The 23,278-nt window shown below is 35.1% G+C and overlaps 2 protein-coding genes across 14 annotated transcripts in view; one reads left to right on the top strand and one right to left on the bottom strand.

Annotated features, from left to right (window-relative positions):
* The window catches only part of TTC21B (tetratricopeptide repeat domain 21B), an 875,896-nt gene that overhangs the window by 511,216 nt on the left and 341,402 nt on the right, over positions 1 to 23,278 (top strand). The gene's annotated exons all lie outside the window — the stretch shown is intronic.
* The window catches only part of SCN2A (sodium voltage-gated channel alpha subunit 2), a 134,448-nt gene continuing 112,937 nt past the window's right edge, over positions 1,768 to 23,278 (bottom strand). For 10 of the 13 annotated variants that reach the window (XM_084999285.1, XM_084999291.1, XM_084999290.1 and 7 more), the window contains 8 exons: positions 22,955 to 23,128; positions 19,317 to 19,439; positions 18,082 to 18,363; positions 16,744 to 16,797; positions 13,007 to 13,144; positions 12,276 to 12,380; positions 7,233 to 7,503; positions 1,768 to 5,441 (listed from right to left, as the gene is read on the bottom strand). In XM_084999285.1, coding sequence (XP_084855411.1) covers positions 4,246 to 5,441; positions 7,233 to 7,503; positions 12,276 to 12,380; positions 13,007 to 13,144; positions 16,744 to 16,797; positions 18,082 to 18,363; positions 19,317 to 19,439; positions 22,955 to 23,128 — 2,343 coding nt within the window. In that variant the 3' untranslated portion in view covers positions 1,768 to 4,245. Of the gene's footprint in view, positions 5,442 to 7,232; positions 7,504 to 12,275; positions 12,381 to 13,006; positions 13,145 to 16,739; positions 16,798 to 18,081; positions 18,364 to 19,316; positions 19,440 to 22,954; positions 23,129 to 23,278 lie in introns of all 13 variants that reach the window. The other 3 variants (XM_084999284.1, XM_084999282.1, XM_084999283.1) reach the window with 1 other exon arrangement.

Genomic DNA, 23,278 nt, shown 5'->3' with positions numbered 1-23,278 from the left:
TCCCCCACCAGGGAGCAAATCCAAGCTGCAGCTGCAACCTATGCCACAACTGCAGCAACCTTAGATCCTTAACCCACTACATCAGGCTGGGAATCAAACCTGTGCTGCCACAGAGACAGTGCCAGTTCATTAACCCACTGAGCCACAGGGGGAACTCCTCAATTGGTCTGGTCTTGGTCCATGCAATGGTGTTTTTTTAAATCTTCTCAGGTATTTCTAATAGGTAATCAGAAATGAGAAACATTTCCCAAACTGCTCATAATTAAATGGAAAACACAAATCTGTGTCATGTTGAATTTTTATTCATACATTATGAAGAGCGAGATCTAAGCTCACCTGGAATTCCCCCCCAATAGAAATGAACATAAAGATATTATATGAACTTTTTTGATAATGCAGCAGATTATGAGGGACCTAAGTGTACAGATCCACTGTCTACACACTGTAATAAGAGATTTAGTGAAGAGAAAAGAAACAAGGAGAATATCCTTAATGAAAAACATTGAGAGCCAAAGGAAGAAAGAAAAGTAGATAGAAAAGTAGATCAAAAATACCTGGGGAAGCAAGGCAATAGAAATAAAACCAAAAATATACAAATGGAATCTAACTAGCTTTTGCCCAACAAAGGAAAACATTAAGAAAAATTGAAATGACAACATATGGAATGGGAAAAATATGTGAAAACAATGTGGCCAATAAGGGCTTAATTTCCAAAATATACAAACAGCTCATACAACTCATCAACAAAACACAAACAACCTAATCCAAAAATGGGCAAAAGATCTATACAGACATTTCACCAAAGAAGACAGACAGATGGCCAATGGGCACAAGAGATGTTCATCACTAATATTAGAGAAATGTAAATCAAAACTACAATGAGGTAATTTCCTCACACCTGTCAGAATGGCCATCATTAAAATGTCCACAAGTGACAAATGCTGAAGAGAGTGTGAAGAGAAGTTTCCTACATTGTTGGTGGGAATGTAAGTTGATATAGTCACTTAGTATGGAGGTTCCTCAGAAAACTAAAAGTAGAATTACCATACGATCCAGCAATTCCACTACTGGCATTATATCTGGAGAAAACCATAATTCAAAAAGATATATGCACTCCTATTCACAATAGCCAAGACATGGAAACAACCTAAATTTCCACCAACAGAGGAATGGATGAAGATACAGTACATACACACATGGAATACCACCCAGCCACAAAAAAAAAAAGTGAAATAATGCCATTTGTAGCAATGTGGATGGACCTAGAGATTATCATATTAAGCAAACTATATCAGAAAGAGAAATACAAATATCATATGATATCACTTAATACATGGAATCTAAAACATGGCACAAATGAAGCTATCTATGAAACAGAAACAGACTCACAGACAGAGAATAGAGTTTTGGTTGCCGAGTGGTGGGTTGGGTGGAGGAGGGATGGACTGGGAGATTGGGGTTAGCAGATACAAACTACTACACATAGAACAGATACAACAAAGTCCTACTATATAGCACAGGGAACTATATTCAGTATTCTGGGATAAACAATAATGGAAAAGAATATAAGAAAGGATGTATGTGTGTATAACTGAGTCAGTTTTTTATACAGCAGAAATTAACACAACATTGTATATTAACTATAGTTCAATAAAGAAATAAATTAAAAAAGGAAGACAAAGGGAAGGAACCAAAATGGGAAAGGGAATAACAAAATAAAACAAAACAATAGGTTAGACAGGAAGGAGAAAGAATGCACAACTTAAAGATGTTAGTCAATTTTTTATTAATTTTTGTAATTTTCCACTACTCTATTCAATACCATATCTAGGTTTTTGGCCAATATTAAAACTAGATATCCAGTACACTCTTCTTAATTAAGTTCCATTCCATGAAAAAATTTAAAGATGAATTATTATATTTAATGTGTATTTTTACATTTATTTTTTCTGATAGATCATTTTACATGATAGAAATTTACCTTTAAATGGCATTTCAAAGATAGAAACAAAGACAGAACAATTAAATACAAAAACAAAAGCAAAATCTTTATTTTTTGGCTTGATTGTAATGTGGCTTACCGTTCTTTATGGTAATAGCATTTTCCTGCATGCATTTCACCAACACACTACAAGTCAATAGCTTTAGTATAAAGAATCTACATTTAATGTTGCCTGCGAAAGAAACACAAAATGTTTTGCTGTAACTGGTATTATAATTTCACTTATATAGTTTTTGTGGAGAAAAAAAAAAGCTTGGATCTTGTATCATATCTGGTAAAGTTCTAATGCCATATGGGTCAGTAAGAATAAGATCTATATGTGTAAACAAACACTGGAAAAGACTGATGATTTACTGAATAAAAAGACTAGGTGGATTCTGATTCAAGCAATACCAAGAATATCAAATGATCTTTCCTTAAGCCTCTTTCGATGATAAGGCATCACTATTTGAAAGCGAATAAATGCTGGACTCAGTCTGAGATTTGTTTCACATTGAAATGTGTGCAAAGTTTACAGTACTAATAAAAAAGCAAGAACCTACACTGCATTTTAGTCTTTGTTTCTTATTTTGTGAAGTGCTTTAATTTAAAAGTGCTAGGAACAGAAACTAACAATAGTGACTGTGACATCAACCTGAAGGTACTTTAAATTTCTCATTTTATGTACAAAAAGCTGAAAAATAAAATAAAATGAAATTTGTACAGTATTTATATTTTCTTAGAAAACTCTAACCATATATTCTCAACAGAATTAAGCAGCTTGCAACATGTTTGTACATTGGGCTTTTTACCATAGAGTATTCAATTAAGATTGGAAGGATAAAAAGCAAGAAGCTCTTCATTGTTTGCTGCAACCTATTGCTTAATGACATGAAGAATGAGGTCTTGGTAGTACAATTTGCTTCACTTTACCACTGACATATGGCTTCCCATATTAGACTTCTGAACAGTGGAAGGAATAAGATGCAGCAGCAGAGGCAAGATAAACATGCAGCAGTGACAGCTTCAAACTATAATGGAACCAATTACATCATATTACCTGTTGAAAGCTTGCAAACTATACTTACTGTGGTACATATTTGATGCAATAAATACTGTGCTTAAGTCGTCATTTTTGTTTGCTCAAACATGCACCACTGGGTAAAATTACTATTTACAAAGCAGACTTTTATTTTTTAAATTGACATATACTATGTCAACCTTACCAAGAGCAGAAGATGGCTAAACAATACTGCAGGAAAAAGCAGAATCAACTTTATAAAGTGGTGGTGGAGGATGCTTTTTGGTCAATTCAGGTTCTTAGAAAGGACTGATAGGATATTTTTTATTTTATGTCAAAGGACACTTATCAAAAATGTTACAGTCATGCTGGGACTCTGAATGACTATGTAATGGTGTGTGTGTGTTTGTGTGTGTGTGTACATATATATGTATATACACGGACATATACATATATACATATATACATGTACATATAATGGATTACGTAAAAATAAAACAATTTTTTAATGCTTGTGAATTCTATGGAACATTTACAGGCACAGTAAAATTTTTCTGAATGAGACATCTTAAATACATGAATAGCTATTTAAGCACCTCAAAAATCTAAAAACATTCTGACACAAGAAGTAAACTCTTTCCTTTCGAGATGTGATTTTTTTTATGTGAGAATGAGAAGTGCAGCATGCCTTCATTTAAAATATATCCAGTTATACGATAGAGAAACATAGAATTTCCTACATTTACTCCCTCTTCCCAAACATAAACCCATGTACAAAAATAGTCACATATAATAGTAAACAACCTGTGAATTTAAAAAAAAAAAGTGATCAATTCACAGCATACATTTTGTAAAAATATGGCAGGTGTGGCAGTTAGAACATAAACAGTGGTGACAATTACTGTTATCAAGTGTCACGTGTTGAATTTACATAAAAATTTAACGTCCCTCCCCCCTTTGTATTGGTTCCTAGAGTCTGAGTAGCCATTACTCTCTGCTCTTCAGCAGTGTCAGCTGGTTGTGAACACAGAAACCTCCTGCCGATACTGTTTCTCGGTTTATTGAGTCCCAGTTTGCTGACCAGAGGTCCCTGTCTTGTTATAGGCACTGACCTTGAGTGTACATTTGTAAAAACAGTCAGTTTGGCATAGGCCTCCTGTGGGAGTCCTGTTGACACAAACAAATCATCATCATCACAGGCTGTAAACAATTGATCACAAAATGGAATATTCTTTGTTTCTTTTTACTTTTTGCTTTCCCTGATATCTTTCCCTTTGTCTTCCTTTTCTGATTTGTCTTTCTCAAATTTTTCTTTTTCTGGCTTGGTCACACTATCATAGGAAGGTGGAGATGTGGTGGAAGGTGTCACATCGGTTTTCTCTGGAGTTGAGTTCTCATTGAGTTTATCAGTGAGGATGTCTTCCTTGATGGGTGTTCCATCACCTTCTTTGCCTTTGTCCTTTTTATATATACACGAAACTTTTTTAACCTTTTGCTTCAAGAGGTAGCGTCTATAAGCCCTCTGGATAACAATAGCAGACACCTCCTCTTGTTTGCGTTTCAAAGTGGTTGTAATGGGTTCATAGGAGACTTTGGAGGGGTTTGAGGCCATGAATCTTTCTTCCATCTGTATTCGAAGAGCATCCATCTCTCCACTCTCACCCAAAACACGCTTTGTAAAAGCAAATAAAATGTCGAGGCAGTGGATCCTGTCTCCACTGACCATAGGCAGATCCATGGCAATGAGCTGGACTTTGTTTGGTTTTGCTATGAGGAGAGGAGGATCCAGGGCAGCCGCAAAATCTGAGAGCTTGGAGAACTCTATGAACTGGGTGGCATCGGGATCAAACTTCTCCCACACCTCATAGAACATCTCAAAGTCATCCTCACTCAGGGGCTCTGCACTTTCTTCAGTAGCAACACTGAAGTTCTCGAGGATGACAGCGATGTACATGTTCACCACGACCAGAAATGATATGATAATGTAACTGACAAAGAAGAAAATCCCAACAGATGGGTTCCCGCAGTCTCCCTTAACTGAGCTGCCAGGGTGATCTTTTTCAGGATCACAGTCTGGAGGCCCACTATTAAGAATAGGTGCTAGCAGTCCATCCCAGCCAGCAGAGGTGGTGATCTGGAACAGGCAGATCATGCTATTGCCAAAGGTCTCAAAGTTGAACATGTCATCAATTCCCACCTCCCTCTTAACATAGGCGAAGTTGGACATTCCAAAGATGGCGTAGATGAACATGACCAGGAAGAGCAGGAGGCCGATGTTGAACAGCGCAGGCAGGGACATCATCAAAGCAAAGAGCAGCGTGCGGATCCCCTTGGCCCCTTTGATCAGACGCAGGATGCGGCCAATCCTGGCAAGACGGATCACTCGGAACAGGGTAGGGGACACAAAATATTTCTCTATCAGCTCAGCCAGAAACATACCTATGGAAAGTCAAGATACAACAAAAATAGTGTTATATTTAATGGGAGCAAGTGAAAATGTACATTTCTAACATAAGTGCTAACTAGTTTTATAAATGTGAATGTGAGAATTAGGTACACATTTACATATACACAATCTACAATATTTGTTTAGCAAAATAAAACTGGTATGTTTTGGAGTTCCTGTCGTGGCTCAGTGGTCAAGGAATCCGACTAGGAACCATGAGGTTGCGGGTTCCATCCCTGGCCTTGCTCAGGGAGTTAATGATCCCTCGTTGCTGTGGCTCTGGCGGAGGCTGGTGTCTACAGCTCCGATTAGACCCCTAGCCTGGGAACCTCCGCATGCCGCAGGAGTGGCCCAAGAAATGGCAAAATGACAAAAAAAAAAAAAAAAAAAAAAACCCAAAAAACAAAACAAAACAAAACTGGTATGTTTAGTGTTAGTACATTAATACCTTTATACTAACTGGAAGTATTAATAGTCATTTTTCCTAGTTCAAGAAAAGCAGCTATCAAAAGACACAATATATATGGCAGCCAAGCACAGAAATGGATTTATGTCTCTAAAATACTAGTTCTAGTATTTTCATAATGATTAATTGATAAGGCATGTGATTTTGGATTAGAAATATGAGCGTTTTTAAAAATTTTTTTTTGAGATGGTTGTGATCCACTTTATTTGAGAGGTAGTAGAATAACATACAGGAATCAATTCAGACTTTGAGGACATCCACACTTGGGACTGAATCCTGGCCCATGATTTTATGCATTGCTAAATTATGATAATGGCTAGTTTTGTTGTTGTTGTTAGCTTAACATTTACTGGGTCTTTTCTTTGTGCTAGGCATAGTGCTAAGTGCATTTACTTTCATAATCTCATTTAATCCTCACAACACTACTTTACAACATAGTCCTTGGAAAACCAGGGACTGGAAAGGTGAGTTAACTTGCCATAAGTCAGAGCTGGTAAGTAGTGAGAATAGTGAGAAAAGGGAAGCACCAGGCCATGTCTGTATGACACGTGAGTGTCATCCCTTACTCACTATAATACTCCTGCATATCACTGTTATCAGGATCAAATAGAATGACCTTGTTAAAAAAAATTCTGTTTAACCAGTATAAAAAAGTGTATAAATAGTGCGGTTACTATTTTCTCTCTCCATGTATATGTGCTCTTTCCTCAAACAGGCAGTATCTTGTCTTAAATCTCTTATATTTACTTCCAGCACCTGATTTAATGTCCTACATAGAAAAACTTAATATGTATTGATAAAATGAAACTACTTTGAGGTTTTGAACAAAATTTCTACTTCTGAAAAAGAATATCACACACCATAGAAAACTATCTGAATCAAAGACAATGTGAAGCTTGTATGACTGTGAATATATAAACATAAAACATGCTATTTCAATTATCAAAGGTAATTATTTATGGACTATTTGACTACTTTTAATGATTTATATGTGTATATGTGTATGACCTATTTATTCAAAGCAATACTTGTCTATTCTATAGGAGTATGCCTGACTATAGGAGTATTATGCCCAAGTTGAAGTTACTGTCTTCTGAAATGAAATGATAAATGAAAGCTGTAAAATATAAAATTTTTTACACATCACCTCATGTACAGCATGCAATTAGAGAAAGACAAGCTGAGAATGGACAATTAATTACACTTTTATTTAAAATTTTGGGATGAATAGGAATGATTAGTGAAAAATATGTTAAAGTTTTAAAACACAAAATTTCACTACTAATTTCCTTAACTAAATAAAAGCACCTCTTCTTACCTACAATGGAGAGAATGACCACCACAAAATCAAAGATATTCCATCCGATGGTGAAATAGTAATAACGAAGAGAAATTAGTTTCAGCACACATTCTCCAGTGAACAGAACAATAAATACCAGGTTAATCCAGTATAGAATGTTTGTCATTTCTTGACTCTGGTCATCAGTTTCCACCATCATGGTGACCATGTTGAGGCAGATAAGGATCATGATGCTGATATCAAAGACTTGTTTGGTTACAAAATCAAAGACCATTCCTTGGAATTTGTTCTGAAATAAAGAATGTGTAAAATTCACTAGAAACAACAAAAAAAATAATGTTCAACATGTCTGATTTTTAACATAGCAATATAAAATGCAGCTTTTATAAAAACACTGCCTGTTTGTTTTATACTTGGAAGAGAATTTTGTTTATTGGAATATCCAACTCTTTTCAAATGTATTTGGTTTTTGCTTTTTGTTGTTGTTGTTTTGGCCACACCTGTGGCATGCAGAAGTTTCGGGGCCAGGGATCAAACAACAGGGAAATCTATAAATATGTTTGTTTTATTTATGCTGTTTATGATAGCAGATTTTATAGACTGATTTATGTTAAGGACCACCTGTAAGGTTCTCAGTGCCCAGAATATCATGTCCGACAGTAAATATTTGCCATAATAATGAATCTTTGTTATCCCAGATGTTGAGTATGGGCATCAAAATTAACTTTGAAGAACTAATAAATAAATACTTCTCCAGCTTTTTCTGTCATTTCCCCCCCTATTTTCTGCCTTTATATTCCCTCCCTAAAGCCACAGCATCTTAAATTCCACTTTAAGTTCCAGCTGAGATATTGTTAAAACCATAGTTCAAGAAAGGACATTAGCGGAACAGTTGGTAGAATCCAGGGGATAACTCTTCTCTAAAAATAAACTTATCTTTAAAAAATCATAGTTCATAATTCAGATGTTCAACCTTTGCTTTATTCAATTTGGACCTTATTTCTAACTACCAACCGGCCTTATGTCTTGTTTATGAAATTAAGTCACTCACTGAACTTTATTTTCTTCCTTTTTGCCTCTATCTGATTGGTATTCAGGCAGTCTAGGGTGCTGGCCTTAGCTTACCTCTGGTAAGTTGTCCTTCTCTACCTTCACAACTGGAACAAGGATATTCTGCTACCTCTACACTCAGTCTGCTTTCCCAGATCAACAGGTTTATCAGTCTGATTCTCTATGCTAGTGTTCTGACGTCTCCCTGGTGGAAGCATCCATTACTCCCTATTGAAATTATAGGACATCAAATACCACCTGTTTGTTATATTGTGCTATATTCTTTGAAAACATATTTAACTTTCTGGACTGGACTTCTATTGCTTCAACTGCATCTATCCTTCTAGGGCTTCCTTCCACCTAAGAAATGCATCGATTCCAGTTCCAAACCCTTTGCCCTTAGATCTTGTTTACAGTAGTTGACTTTTCTAAGTCTGGTTATAGTTCCCCTTATTTCTATCCTTCTGGTTTTTCCAACCACTCTTTTACCATATCATTTTATCTTGTTTATCTGTCTTTTCTGTCATAACACCTCTGTCAAACGGTATTATCAGACACCCCTTTTCAGTCTGGTGAATTTCTAACTCAGTTTTAAGTTTTAAGCACTGTGATATCAGAATACTTTGTGCTTACATTTGTCATAAAATTGATGGCATTATATTGCAAATGCAAATGGTGTGCTCTTATTTAATGTTTATTTTCTCTTCCACTAGTTTGGAAACTCTGTAAGGACAAAGCAGTGTCATTTTTCTTACAGATAGAACACCTCAAGTGTAGTAGATTCAAAATTGCTTAAAAGCAGAAACTTGGTCTTTATTTTTATGATAGCATGATCATAAAAAGCTCCTTAGATTCTCTGCCCATTTAATTTTCCAGTGGGTTACCTCAGTGTACAACTCTAATCCCCAGTCACTGAGCACTGTCTCCAATTTAAATCTCAGAATATGCTGAAGGAAGCTATACAACTTTGGAGGCATGGTTAACCAAAGATTTATGTTCTCTCCTTTTATCTTTGCACTTAAGAGTGATCAGCAATCCTTTGCCCCTCACTTGCTCCTAGGATAGTTTCAAACATCTCAGAAATTTCCCAATCTCTTGCCCTCTATTCTTACTTCTTTTTAGAGAACACCAAAGTCAATTGGTGTAAAGAAATACCTCTACTTCCCTTTTCATTTTATATTATCTTGATTTCCACACCTGTATTTTTATATACTACTCCAAATTCATTGGAGGACTCAGTCCATTTTCCTCTCTGACCCTGTTCTTGAGACACATCCAGTGCAAATTAATTCTGTATTTATTCCTTCTCTCTCCAATCTCTTCCTCTCCAGAACTCTGACTTTGCTTTGAACCTAGTCTCTGAATCTTAAGAAACTTTGTTGTACTACTTTTCTAAATATTTGTTTTCTTTCAGACACCCCTTTTGATCATCAAATTTTGCAGATGAGCATCTCCAATTTTCTCTCTTTCCATGTCCCTACCTCATATTCTTCATGACACCACTATTCATCTGGTTGTGTAAGGCAGAAATTTATAAGTAATCTTTGTTTCTTCCTTTTTCACTCCTCATATTCAATTAATAAACCTTTAAATTTCATTTCTGTGATAGCTCACAAATTCATTCATTTTATTCATCTCCACACCATTCTGGTTCAGGCTACCTATCATCTCTGAAATAGTTCCAAAACAATGCATATACTGCCTCTGTCAGTGCTGGTTGAGTGATACTCATAAAACCCAAATTGACCAGGTCCTCTTCAATGGCTTCCCATTGCTCTACGAACGAAGACCACACTTGAACATGGCCTATGAAACCCAGAGAAGTCTGGCCCATTCTAACCTCTTCATTCTCATCATGTCCCAAATGAAGCCCCCACTCTGCATTCCAGCATCGTTAGCCTTCCTACCTCAGGGCCTTCACATATACAATCTTCTCATCCCACTTTGTCTGTTGACACTTTCTCAGTCTTTTTTGGGCCTTGGATCATACTTCCGTGAAGCCTTCCCTAAGCACCCTGATTAATCAGCCCCCTCTTTCTTATCAGCTCTCACAGCCAAATGGATTCTTTCCTTCTTGGATATCTCAATTTGTTGATATGACTATTTGATTACCAAATATAGACTCTATGTTGTTCAATATTTAATTCCAAATGCTTAGCAAAATACATTGTTAATTAATGACTGAATAGATGGATTTTACAAAATCACTTCCTAATCTGCCAAACTCTTGCCAATAGTAGTCTAGCTAAATGTACTGATCATTTCCTGGACAGCCCTGCCCCTGTCCAGGTAAATCTATATGTCATTTGGTGTTATTCAACAACCATTTAAATTTTTTTCCTCAATCATATATCTATATATTAATATTTACATATATATGTGTATGTGTGTGTGTATGCTGCCTATTGACAAATCTCACTTCTTCATTGACTTAACTCTTGCTATAATGGTGACGTACCCAAGGCTTCACATCAGCAATTTCCTTTTTTTCATATATCCTAATTATCTTTCAAAAATGAATCTATGCTTCAGAGCCCAGCTGAATTATGTTTGACATGACAACTCTAAAATCTTTATCTCATATTCATAAGACCTAATCTTTCTAAATGCCTTTACAAGACTTTCATTTATGTTAGTGGAATCAATAATTTCACAAAACATTAACTGCTTTAGATTCTTCATCATCTACATGTCCTCCCTCTTTCCCTATATATTGTATAGCTGCCTCATGCCACTGAGTCTTCTTTTTGGCTCATTTATTTCTTGTGTTCCAGTCCTATTTGCATGAGCCCATATTATGGACTCATCTTCTTGTTTATAAGGGTTGTAAACAAGGTTGTTGTCTAAGGCCCAGCATTATTTTGCCTCTAACATCTTCTCACATCAGTCTCTTAAAATCTCTTTTTCTTCACATTACCATGATACTTACTTAAGTATATCACATTCATATTTGGTTTAATTAAGAGAATTTCTTCAAATTCATAGTGGTAACCTCAACACATTTAACCCAGAAAACTTTCTATTTACTACTCACTATTTCAAATACGTCACCATTTTCCACTGTAATATTTATTTCCATTATTTTGGAGTATACATTTTCTGGATAGGGCATTACTCTGCTTTTCTTCCCATCCATTCAAGTTGTATTATTTCTCAAAGAGTAGGCTCAACTGTACATTCCTTATGTTTGTTTTGTCCAATATAACTATCTACTTTTTTTGAGTTTTTGGCTAACTTATATCATGAACATAGGCATGGTTGGTTTTAGCTTGACCATATTTACATTGTCACAAATGAATTTCTAGAGTCATGATTCCTGGGGAACACTGGATTGCCTTGTACCATGTATAGCTTGAAGGAGGAGTTCTGAGACTTAATATCTGAGGTATTCTCTCAGGAATGATGGAAGAACTTGGGGACTTTCCTGATAAAAATTCCCTGCACCAACTAAATAGTAACCATTGGCAAATATATGATTGGAGTAGTGATAAAAAGTCATAAAAAGAATGTCATCTGATTTAGGGGCAAGATGGTAGGAGGAAATAGAGATTTTTCTTAAAACCAGGGAAAAACAAGATCTGTGACTTGTTTCATTAATGATTCTATTCAATCTGCAGAGCTGGACAGAACATGGGGCATATCTAAGATGTATCAATTATTTCAGTTGGTCCCCCTGCACTCTGAGAACATTCCCATACTATGTATTATAGGAAAATGTTTTATTCTCTACAGTAGAAGCTCCTCAATGACATCCATCCTATGGAATAACATTAGCATAAGTGTCTGAAAATTTTTATTTATACATATTTTATGTCTATATGTAAAATATATTACATATTTTATATATATTATGTATAAATACAAATACTTTGATTATGTAGGCTAGCTAGTCACTTTGCTAAGGGTAAAACTTTGTTGTGCAAATTCACAAAAACTAGTATTTAGCAATTTTGGCTGTAAAAGTGATAGATAACATAGCTTTTAATGATGATGAAAGTATGTTATTCTTACAGCAGGTCGAGGTATGGGTTTCTGTGGTTTCTTTGAACCCAGCTTTTTCATTGCATTGTAGTATTTCTTCTGTTCTTCTGTCATAAAAATGTCTTGACCTCCAAAGTAAAGAAATAAAAGCAAAACTTTTAAAAATCATGTTCTTTGTTAGCTATAAAATCCATCTTAGTAACTGTGTACAAATTGGTTCCACATTCTATTCCAATGTTACTAATTAATACATGTGTTTTAGAGATGCATATAGTCATATTTGTCAGATTTCTTTTTCTTTTTCATCTTTTTTAGGCCACACCTGTGGCATATGGAGGTTCCTGGGCTGGGGGTCCAATTAGAGCTGTAGCCACTGACCTTCGCCACAGCCACAGCCACAGCCACAGCAATGTCAGATCTGAGCCACATCTGTGACCTATGCCACAGCTCATGGCAACGCCGGAATCTTAACCCACTGATCGAGGCCAGGGATCAAACCTCTGTCCTCATGGATGCTAGTCAGATTCATTTCCACTGAGGCATGATGGGAACTCCCACATTAGTCAGATTTCTATGCTGGAAATATCAATACATGCTATCTGAATTGTCAATTACTTAAAAACTCACAGATGATTAAGTCTGTCAAAATAATTTCTGAATTTAACATTCTCTTTTTAGTGATTGCATTTGGAGCCAAAAGGAAACAGTGTGATATGTTTAGTTCACATTTTATAGCAAAGATGAAGTTTTAGTATACTTATCTTCTTTTTCTGTTGGTTGAAGTTATCTATGATGACACCAATGAAAAGATTCAGAGTAAAGAACGAACCAAAAATAATAAAGATGACAAAATAAAGATACATGTACAGATTGTCTTCATACTTGGGTTGTAATTCTACCTACAAGATATAAAAAATGATAACCATTAGACCAAATATTTATTTCATAAAAAATATCAGTGAATTTTCAATCTAAGCATGTCCAATTACTGGAAATTTTAAAAAACATTAAACAGATTTTACGAAACATTAAGTGTAACACATCTATTGAAGAGTCTCTAAGACTGTTCATTGACTTGAGAAAATGAAACAACTCATAAAAAGTCTGAATAATTTAAATTAATTTCACTCAATAAATGCCTAAGTTATGGATGCACTCCGAAGACCCCAATGGGGCATGCAAAGTGAGAATTTCCTCTTTGTATAGAAGAGATGTTAGAGTCACACTATTCTATGTTTAAAACTTTCAAATTTTACTTTCTCTGACTCAGTTTCTTCATCTGTAAAATGGAAAAAAATAGAACCCGCTCCTCTCATGGTTGTTGAGAAGGTTCAGTATATACAGTAATGACAAATGTTAGAACAGTGCCTGGCCAATAGTAATAGCTATGAATAGCTATTACATATTTCTCTTGATAAACTAAATTATTATTGCATGTGTGGATATAGGTACATTACAGGATCTTTCCATTCTGAAAATGAGTCTATTGATTCATCCTACTCAGTAAGCCTTAGGCAGTGTTTCTGTAACAGTGATGCCCTCTCTCATCCAGCATAGCTCTGATAGTAAAAGTATGATAGCTTTAAGCTTTGGCTGTAATCTATAGATCAGATCTTACAGGACACTGTTCTAACCAACTCAGTTAACCTGTTAAAGGTGGTAATGAATGCAGGTACTGACCTATTGTGTTGTGAAATCAATATAGAGGGTAACGGCCTATGAAAAAGAATTTTCTAATGAAATAGGTTAAAATAGAAAATATCAGAAATATCGTAAAAATACCTATTCTTTGATGAGACATATTTTATTCATGTGTGTGTGTGGAGTGGACAGTGACATAAAATGGTATTTTTAAATGTCTTAAAATTAAATACAATACATACAGATAAGTGAATTGCACATAAGTGCAAGATGTAATAAATTGTTATAAATGAACCTCACAACCCAAGATGTCAGAAACCCTATTGTATCCTTCCCAAACATAAATTCTACCATTCCTACGAAAGGTAATCATTGTTCTGACTTTTTTTTTTTTTTTTTTTTGCCATTTCTTGGGCCTCTCCTGCGGCATATGGAGGTTCCCAGGCTAGGGGTCTAATCGGAGCTGTAGCCACCGGCCTACGCCAGAGCCACAGCAACGCGGGATCTGAGCCGTGTCTGCATCCTACACCACAGCTCATGGCAACGCCGGATCCTCAACCCACTGAGCAAGGGCAAGGACCAAACCCGCAACCTCATGGTTCCTAGTCGGATTCGTTAACCACTGTGCCACGACGGGAACTCCTGTTCTGACTTTTAGGGTAATTATTTCCTTGTTTTTCTTTAGAGGTAGCAACTAAGCATGCTTTCTTAACCACAATTAAAGTTAGCTGTGTCTACATTTTGTCTAGTAGACACATTTGTTATGTTATAATTTTAAGATTCATCTGCAGTATTGTGTATGCTCTATTCATATATCATTTTCAACATGATAATATTCTATTACTTGCCTATTGTTACTACTTTTGTTTTCAGTTTTTCGCTAGTGCAAAAAAGTTGTGTTCGTTCTTGTGCATAGACTCTCCTATATATGTACATATGTTTCTATAGAATACATTGCTAACATGGAATTGTGGGGTTGAAGAATATCTTGAACTTTAATGAATAATATTGAAAATGCTCAACTTTTTAAAGGAATATTTACCCATTCCCCCGCCCCACCCCACCCCCAGCATATGGAGTTATTGTTGCTATTTATTCTTGGCAGCACTTGGTAGTCAGACTTCTTAATATTGCTGGTCAGGAAGGTATATAGGTAACATCTAATTTTGGTTTAAATTTGGATTTCTCTTTTACTGTATTTTTTAAATTATAGTTTGGTTAATTTAATTTTTATTTAAAAAATTTTGTTTTGTCTTTTTAGGGCCACATCCACAGCATATGGAGGTTCCCAGGCTCCACCTGGAGCTGTAGCCCCTGGCCCATGCCACAGCCACAGCAATGTGCGATGTGAGCTGTTGCTGCGACCTATACCACAGCTCACAGCAATGCCGGATCCTTAATCCACTGATTGAGGCCAGGAATTGAACCTGCAACATCATGGATACTAGTCAGATTCTTTTCCACCATTGGAACTCCTTTTTTTTTTTTTTTAAAGGTATTGTATTTTTTATTATTTTATTTATTTTTTTATTAAAGTATAGTTGATTTACAATTTTGTGCCAATTTCTGCTGTACAGAAAAGTGATCCAGTCATACACACATATATATATATATATATACACATACATATATTCTTTTTTTATATCATTCCCCATTTTTTTCATATCATACTATATATATAGTATATACACACACACATATATATTCTTTTTTTCATATCATTCCCCATGATGCTCTATCCCAAGAGATTGGACACAGTTCCCTGTGCCATACAGCAGGACCTCTAACTTTTCATAATTTTAGTGGCCAACTGGATTCCCCCTTTAGTAAAGTATTTGAATGCTAAGGAGTTATATAGCAGACAGCATATGCTAGGTTATTAAGGAAGAGACTGCAAGTTGCGTCTCATGTAGGTTATTGATAAGAAAGGTGGAGAGAAATTTAAATGAATTAATCAAATAGGTAGGAAACTACTGTGGAAAATGAGATAATGTAAGAAAGCCCTTAACACAATGAGTGGTAGTAAATAATAAATTATTAAGATTATTCAAAAAGGCCCATAACTGGAATTCCTGATAGTGCTTCCATAGATACAATGCTGGGCATCAAGCCCTCACACTCTCTCTTTTTTTTAAATGAGGTTAAAAAAAAAAAAACAACCAAAAAAAAAAAAGTCAGGAATTCTTTCTAAGTTATTGCCTGGCTTTGGGTGCCAGGGAACAACATTTTTAGCTCAATTACTATGTTCTGGCAATATACCAGAAGCCAATCTCTTCTTTTCAAAATGTGATTTCCTCCCTTACTGTGAAATAGTGAGAAATTAACGGAGACTACACAAAAAATTTCAAAAGTGCTGATGTGTATAAATTAGATTATGAAAGTCCCTTCTTTCTACCACAAAAAACTCACTTCCCAGAGAGAAACACCATCAGGTTTTTTGTTTGCTTTGCTTTCTGTTTGTTTTTTCACCATTAGTCAGATCCTTCCTACCACAAGAAAGATCAAAAGCTGGAGGAAAATGTGACAGAGGAAGAAAGTGTCTGTGAGGACTTATAATTCACAGCCAGAACTATCAGAAGCAAAAACAAAATGCCTCATTTTGCAAACAGAGTCAACAAATATTTAAGTGCCAGGTGCCATGCTAGATATTAGGAAAGATAGGTTAAAAGTTCACAGTGAGTAGAGAAATACATTCAAATCAAATTTTGGGAGAAATAATATAATGTTGAATATTTTATTTTTCTAATATAGATATGCTCTATTGACCCATCATTTAATTTTATTGAAAATATCACTAAATTAAACACTGTGTAAATATTCACTGGATCAAATTAATTTTCCCTCTAAACAGACTTACATTTCGTGAATCAACAGCAGCATACATGATATCCATCCATCCCTTAAATGTGGCCTGTGAAAAATCACATCATTAATTTTTTTTCCTCTCACAAATTATAATTCTAGAAAAGAGATTAAATATCAGGTTGTTTGCCTAAGTTTCATTCAAAAACAGGTATATAAAATAGTTTGGCATTAATAGCTAAACTCTTTGGGCAAAGTTTTATAACATGCATTGAAAACATCTCAACTTTATATCCTTCTTTAACATCTTTCTACGCAACTTTAACTTGTATAATTAAATAACGATATAAAGATATGCTATCGAAGAGCAATCATCAAAACCCCTTGACTCTGATGTATCAATTAGAATATAATCTGAAATAATTTCACATATACAGTACTATCTCCAGGCAAACTGAAAAATATGCTTCATTGTTTAATCTTGATGCTTTCTTTTCTACTTTTTCTTTTTCTAAATGGTATTATCACTCATTACCAATCATGATGGTTTGTTCTTGAAAATCTCCTCAATGTTGCTGAATATACTATTTTGGCCAATTATTCTATAAGAAGAAGGATTATAATCTGAAAATTAACATATTTAATTGCCATTTACTCTTTTAAGTATTTGAGGTGCGTGTGTGTGTGCGCATAGTAATCCTGAAAACAAGTCTTGTACATTTTTTTTCAGTTCCTTAGTGCCATAGGATTCTGCAATATTCATATAGTGTTGGGAGCTGTGTAGGTGGATCATCACAGGGAGCATGTAGACATGAAGTAAGAGTGGTCAATTGAGAAGTAGAATGATTTTTATGAAATTATAACAGTTTAAATAGACCTGATAGGAAGGTTTTCATTTGCAAGGGAGTGGTCTCCCTTTCTGAAAGCCATCAGGCAGCAAGATCAAAATTGAGGGTATACTGGGTTATGGTGGTGGTGAAGGTTGAGTGGGTGGAGACTTGGTGAGCCTTTAGATATTGCCTGGTACCTAAAAAGGGGAATAGAAATCTACCTCCCCTTTTCTACTTCCCCCCACCCCACCTCTCCAACCCCACCCTCGAGCCAGTGCCTCTACTTTGCTCAGGTTAAGGATTGGGGAAAACAGTAGGAACCTACACAGAAATCTCAATAACAAAGACCTGTGCTGGGGAACCTAAGGCAGAGTTCTCGGAGACTACAAAGTTTGTAGAGCTGTCCAGTTTCCAACATGGTAGAGAAAAGGTAATTTAGTCATGATTGAGGAAGAATCTAGGCAGATGGGCCTGTGAAAGTTTGTATTTGCAAACACTGAGAAAGGAGAATTTTTGATTCATTTTAATAATATATCACAGTGAATAATAAAGTAGTTACTTACTACTTGAAGCAGAGAAAGATACCCAAGTCCCACATTATCAAAGTTGACTTTCACATTCTTCCACCGAGCAGTTTCGTTGCTCTCTATGAGGGCCTTACACTCGCTGTAGTTGTTGACCACACTGACATCAAACATTTCTCCAGTGGTGTAGTTAATACAGTGATAAAATTTGCCAGCAAAGAGATTCACTCCCATGATACTGAATATTAACCAAAAGATCAGACAAACCAGAAGTACATTCATTATGGATGGAATGGCTCCTAAAAGAGCATTGACAACAACCTGGCACAGAAATGAGATGGAAAAAGAAGTGAAAGAGAGTCAGATCTATGGAAGGACTAGGAATTTAGGTCATTATATGTACAAACTCAATATAGAAAATTTGAAAATTATTCTAATACTGAAAGTTTGATTCTCTCTTAAAAGCTAAAACTGCTACTGCAAACAGTAATTTTTAAGTTGGTAAAGTGAAAAGAATTTAACAGTTAGCCACTCCTTTCTATGTACCCATGCACACACAAACATAGCACACACACCTACACACATCATCTGTTTCTGGTTGTGTTTGCAACACTCAGAGAAAGTCCTAAGTAACTATTTTTAACTGTCACAAAAAGCATCTAGAAGTTCCTTTTTGAATAGCTAGAGAGGGCATCATCATTTCCTCAGTGGTCTCAGGTTTTGTGCCCCAGGGGATGACAAATGGCAGCACAAATTCCTCTCTGTTCTTTTGTACCACCTTTCTAAATGAGTGTTAGATTTCCACAGTTGACCTACTTTTTAGCCATCTCGGCCTTTGTTTGAAAGCTAAAAGGCCAGGTTTGGACTTTTAAAAGGCTCAAAACAGTCATATGGAGCAGTGAAGAAAAATGATGAGGGATGATTTGGTGGTTTTAAATTACAGCGAGTGGGATTTCCTGCACATTTATAAATGGAATGAACATAACTAATCTTGACTCACATCAGAAGCCTACACAACGTGCTAGAAATTTCCCAGAGTGGAAAATCTGGTTAGAACCAATCTAATTTTTCTAATTAGAAGCAATCTTTCAAGCATTATATTCTGTGAATACCTCCAACAGCGTCAAGTTTATGGATGTCTGACAAATATTACTGATTGGTTATGAGTACGAATGTAGAGGACAAATTCAACATGGATTTGTCACACTTAAGGTTCAAAGCAACAGTTTATTCCCAATTATAATTCCAACTAATTCTAAAGCATTTGGTCTTACCCTCATTCCTTCAAATCGGGATAAGGCTCTCAATGGCCTCAGAGCTCTTAGTGTTCTGAGGGATTTGATGGCACCAAGTTCGGAGTAACCCAAAGCATTTGCAGTTAAGCTAACCAATGAGACCTATACAGAAAAAGCAACATAATTTTCTTATTCACAGTAAAAAATGCCTACACAATTCAACTTTCCTCTGTTCAATAAACCAGTAGTTCTCAAGCTTTAGTGAGTACCAAAAAAAAATCACCTGGAGGGCTTGTTGCAAATGCAGATCACTGGCCAAGATGTGTGGGCTAGAGGGGGTGGGGGCTGAGAATTTGCTTTGCTCTAAGCTCCCAGGTGAGGCTAATGATACTGGCCTGAGCCACACTTTGAGAACCACTGCTATAAACTTATGAAAAACAAGAATCTATATATGTTCTTTTTTTTAAGATTCTTAACAGGAAAATTTAAAAAATTAAATGCAAAGAAAAAAAGAGAAAAACACAGAAATGAAATTTTCATCTAGAGATTATTTAGCACACCTGAAATAGAAATTAAAACAGTACAAGTACACAAGTAAACTATGCAAATCACTACTGACTCTGAACAGAAACACATTCAGAAAGATCTAGGCTCTAAATGGAGGCTTAGTCTTCCAGTAAAAGTCAGTTTGAGGGCATAGGGTCATTAATTGGGTCAAATTAAAATAATTAAGTAAAAAAAAGAAAAGTTGAGATTTTAGTATAACTAATGAGAAATTGTGAGAACAATGTTTTCTTTTGTCGTTTATACAAATGACTAATGTAGTTATAGTTCTAAAATCTCAGGTAAAAAGGAAAAGAACAACTACCACAGATGGCACAGAAATGTCTGGTTTTCTTCGAAAATACACAGAAGTCATTAAAACTTAAGAAATTTTCTCCTAAAGTATACCTGAATTTAAAAGCAGAAAAAATGAAAATAGGTGTGCAATATAGCTTTTAAAAGTATGATGTTAATAGCTATTTGAAAAATACATTTTTTTAAGAAAAATAAGTGAAGCACATAGAAAACTTGCACAAAACTTTACTTACTCAAACTAATTTTGCATATGTAATTTGAAATAGTAAAACCACTAAAATTTGGGAAAAAAATCTATAAAAATTTCACTTAAGTGGTTTATATATTTTTCCTAAAATCTGAAATTGTAGGCTTTGTAAGTCCCTTCACAGATAATTGAGAAATAAATTTACTGAGTTATCAACCATCATATATAGATGATTTTCTACGTATAAAATATGAGGACTGATAGTACTTTATCTTCTCAGGATGAAAAATAGGCATAAATTAAAGGATGAAAGATAAAGTCAGACATGAGAAAAACGTTCTGAACCGAGGCAGTATTTATTGGCTAAAGAAGTAGTAAAATATCCATTTTTTAATGTGTCTTGTGAAGCTAAATGTAAAAAGCAGATACCTTTATGCCCTATCTCTTTCTGATCTTAATAGGTGTTTTGGCCTCTAAATAGTCTCCTTCGAATCCATCATTCACACCTCCACCAAATTTCTCTCCCTAGAAGAGTGACCTTTCTTATAACTTTCCATAGATGATTCTTTAGCAACCTCTTTACTAAGTCATAGATTAAATCTCTTTGGATGGCACCTTAGGTCCTTAAACTTCTTCTCCAACTTACTTTTCTTACCTTATCATTCAGTTGTAAAATTATCTTCCCTCACCCTTTGGCACTGTGTTTACCCTATAGGAATACTTGCTTTTTGAACCAGCCCTATTTGGCATGCATCATTGTCTTTAAGGCTTTGGTGTACTTTCCCTCCTCTGTGCCTGCTGACACTATCATCCCTAACTCCAGCTCCCACTGTACTGCCTTCATGAAGCCTTTGCTCCTTCCTCAGAGATATGAATGGCACTTCTAATATACATATCACCCTTTTGTTGTATATATATCTGTTCTCACGAGTTGCTTGTAAGCTCCCAGAGGCCCAGAAAAATGGCATTCATATTTGTACCTTCCATAATGAGACAGATGATCAATAAAAATATTTGACATAAAGCAAAGTATTGACTAGTTTTATATACTATCATACAGTTTTTTAAATCCAAGAAGGTAAATATTAGGATATGCTAGGTAATATGAGCAGCAGCTCATAGATTTCAACTAGATATAAGAATTTCTTTATATTCAGGTAGTGTTCACTTAATGCATTTATTAAAGGTGCATATATATATTAAATATAAGATTTTTTTATTAAAAATTTACCAATATGTTATATCACATATAGAAAATAAAGCATCATTCATATCTCATTATATAAATAAAAGAACAGGTATAGTTTTGGTGTATTTTTCCTTTGCTTTTAATGTCCAAACATATGTGGTTGGTAAATATTGTTTACTGTCTTATTTTATTGCCAGCAAACTTTTGATATAATTCTGCATATATCTTTATATGTAACTCAATAACAGATTCGCTTTAGGAAGATTCAGGGGGGAAAAAAAAAGATATTTTTGTCTCTTAAAGTCAAAGAATTCTCTTCATCTCTTACAAATTTTTCCTTCTGTTTGGTGACTGGAAAATTTATATTAAATTAAAATGATACTTTTTTTCACCTCAAACTGTAAAAAATAATTTTTTCTATGAAAGGGTCTATTTTTTTCTTTTGCTAGCATCATATGTAAATTTTATATATTAAAATATGTCTTTAAATGTCAAGGAGTTATTATAATAAACAGAATATTATCTTTAAAGTGCACTCTTTAACACATTGTGCATTCCTGAAAATTCCAGTGTCCCCCTCCTCTATTAGCTCGGAGCATCATCCTGTCCCCTCCCCCACCCCCAGGTTTCCTGTCCTTGTTCCCATTGGCATGCCCCTAGTCCTTCCTAGACAAAAGGCCTTTAGTTCCTTTCTATCATTCAAACTGGACTATTGATTTAAAAGGCATTTAAGGAGTAAATCTCCAAAATTAAATAAAAGTGATTTTAAAAATTTTCTTTAGTTAAGATCTTAAATGCATTTTTAAAAAGGTGAGATCTTCCTCAAAATTCTACCTCAAGAATCAGGGAGTAATCTCATTTTCATATATTTTAGAACCTCTTATATTCTAGGACTGCATCTTACTTTATTTTCAACACCAGTGTAGTTTCATAAAACTTTAAAATAATTGATCCATTGCCAATCTGTTTTTACCATCAGACACATCAAGAAGTATCTCTTGCTATCTGGACTTTTAAATTTCCTTGTAGTTAGTAATCTATCTGTGGGACACTTTGGCACAGGCTCTGGTGATAATAAAGATAATAACATCAAAGATGCCTGTGAAGAATTTAAATATAGTTATTGTGTGAAATGTGAGAGTGCAAAAAAACACAAAACTTCTACATCAATATATTATTTTATGTAACTTGGGATTTTAAATATTAATTTAAACTAAACAAATATAATAAGTTGGCATTTGTTTCATCTATGAAAATATATGTACTTAAATTGGCTAAAAATGTTTTGGGTCATTTTCTTATTTGGAAGATGGGAACCATTATTTATAATTGGGCCCACATGAAACTTAGCAAGTACCTTCTATATTCCAGGCACCACTGCTAGGACCAGCATGTATCATTGACAAGCCAATGGAATGAAACAAGAACATGCAGAATACTCACATCGACAATCAGGAAATCTAGCCAGCACCAGGCATTGGTAAAATACACTTGAAAGCCATATGCAATCCACTTGAGAAGCATTTCCAGGATGAATATATAAGTGAAAACTTTATCGGCATATTCTAACATGGTCTTAATGGTTTTTCGCTGTTCAATATATATATCTTCAAAGGCCTGTAGTGAAAAAACTCCATTGTCATAAACTGTCTCTAACTGGTATCTTATTAGAAAAAAAATAGCGGAGTTCCTGTCATGGCACAGTGGAAACAAATCCGTCTAGGAACCATGAGGTTGCGGGGTTCGACCCCTGGCCTTGTTCAGTGG

This window comes from Sus scrofa, chromosome 15 (genome assembly GCF_054392235.1).
Source record: "Sus scrofa isolate SSC_HxYL_T2T_F1_AM1 chromosome 15, Sscrofa_HxYL_maternal_Yorkshire_Landrace_v2.0, whole genome shotgun sequence".
Classification (NCBI taxonomy): Eukaryota; Metazoa; Chordata; class Mammalia; order Artiodactyla; family Suidae; genus Sus; species Sus scrofa.
Note: the sequence above shows the minus strand (reverse complement) of the source record. Positions and strands in the feature narration are given on the sequence as shown.